This window comes from Ipomoea nil, unplaced genomic scaffold, assembly GCF_001879475.1.
Source record: "Ipomoea nil cultivar Tokyo-kokei standard unplaced genomic scaffold, Asagao_1.1 scaffold3214, whole genome shotgun sequence".
Classification (NCBI taxonomy): Eukaryota; Viridiplantae; Streptophyta; class Magnoliopsida; order Solanales; family Convolvulaceae; genus Ipomoea; species Ipomoea nil.
This window is the reverse complement of record NW_017619642.1, coordinates 1-1,517: the sequence shown is the minus strand read 5'-3', so window position 1 is coordinate 1,517 and position 1,517 is coordinate 1. Positions and strand designations below refer to the sequence as shown.

Below are 1,517 nucleotides of genomic sequence, written 5' to 3'. Positions count from 1 at the left end.
GGGGCAGGCAGAGAGAAGGGAAGGGGGAAGGGGCGGAGGGAAAGAGGGAAGGGCGCCCAAAAGGGGAGGCCCCAACCCAAGGGCCCCCACACGACCCGACAGAGCAGGGGGGAAGGGGGAAAGCACGGGGACGCAAGGGGGCAGCAGACAGGGCCAAAGGCGGAGACGCACAAGGAAGCGGCCCACGGGGACAGAAGGCCCGCACGGCCGCCGCGGAGGGGCAAACCGGGGGCGCGGCGCCCAAAGACGACCACGAAACCAGGGAGCGAAGCCCGGGGGGGAAAGAGGGAAGGCGAAGGGGACAAGGCAAGAGAAGAGAGGCAAGAGGGAGGAGAAGGGCAAGAAAAGAAGGGGAGAGGGAGGGGGAAACCAAAGACGGGACAGAAGGGAGAACAAAGAAAAAGGAGGGCAGAAAAGAGGAAAGAGAGACGAAGAGGGGGGAGGAGAGGCCGACAGGAGGAGGGGGGGGAAGGGCGAGGAAGACGGGAAGAGGAGAAGGAGAGGAAGGGGGAGGGAGAAGCGAGAGGAGACGGGAAGAGGAGAAGGAGACGAACGGGGAAGGAACGAAAAAGGGAAAGGAGAAGCAGAGAAGGAAGGAGAAAGGAGAAAAGCGGAAAAGAAAAAAAGGAAAACCGGAACAAGAGGAACCAGGCAGGGGAGGGAAGAAGGGGCGGGCAGGGGGACCCAAGGGGAAGAAGGAAAGAAAGGCGCGGGGCAAAGCCGCGAAGGCGAACGCGAACGGCGGAGGGGCAAACAAGGACAGGGCGAGAGAGGGCGCACGGCAAGGGGGGGGGGAGGGGAAGACGCGCGGGGCAACAAAGCCGCAAGGAGGGAAGAGGAGGGCGGGAGGAAGGAGAGGGGGGAAAGGGGGCAGGGAGGAAGAAAAGACGGGGGAAAGAAAGAGAGAGCAGGAGGGGGAGGAGAACGGGGAGAGGGAAGGAAAAAAGAGGGCACAAAAAAAGAGAAGAGACAAGGGAGGGAAGAGAAGCAAGGGAGGAAGGAAGGGAAAGAAGGGGACAGGGAGAAAAAGAAAGACAAGAGAACGAAGAAAAGGAGGGCGCGGAAGGAAGGGAGGGAGAAGGAAGAAGGGGGGGAAGAAAGACAGGGGAGGGACAAGGGAGCGAAGAGAAGCAAGGGAGGAAGGGGAAGGGAAAGAAGGGGAGAGGGGAGAAAAAGAAAGACAAGAGAACGAAGGAAAGGAGGGCGCGGAGGGAAGGGAGGGAGAAGGAAGAAGGGGGGGGAAGAAAGACAGGGGAGACACAGAAGGCGAAAGGAAAGAAAGGCAGAGGGAGGAGGGGGGGGGAGCGACGAAAGGAGGAGGGAAGGGAAGAAGAGGAAAAGAGAGGACGAAGGAGGCCAACGGGGAGGGGGAGGAGGGGCGAACCGAAGAGCGGGCGGAGGGAAAGCAAGGAGGAAGGGAACGGGGAACGAACGGCAAGGCGGAAAAGGGGAACGGAAGGAGGAACGGGGGGGGAGGGGAGGAAAGGGGAGGGGAAAAGGGAAAGCGGAGCAAGCGG

General features: G+C 61.4%; 1 protein-coding gene across 1 annotated transcript; it reads left to right on the top strand.

Moving 5' to 3' along the window:
* Positions 1-102: 102 nt before the first annotated feature.
* On the top strand, positions 103-1,439 carry LOC109168716 (spore wall protein 2-like; the record flags this gene model as incomplete). The annotated part of the gene is made up of 1 exon (XM_019317699.1): positions 103-1,439. A coding segment is annotated over one exon (1,337 nt), but the record flags the coding sequence as incomplete, so codon positions are not given.
* Positions 1,440-1,517: the final 78 nt, after the last annotated feature.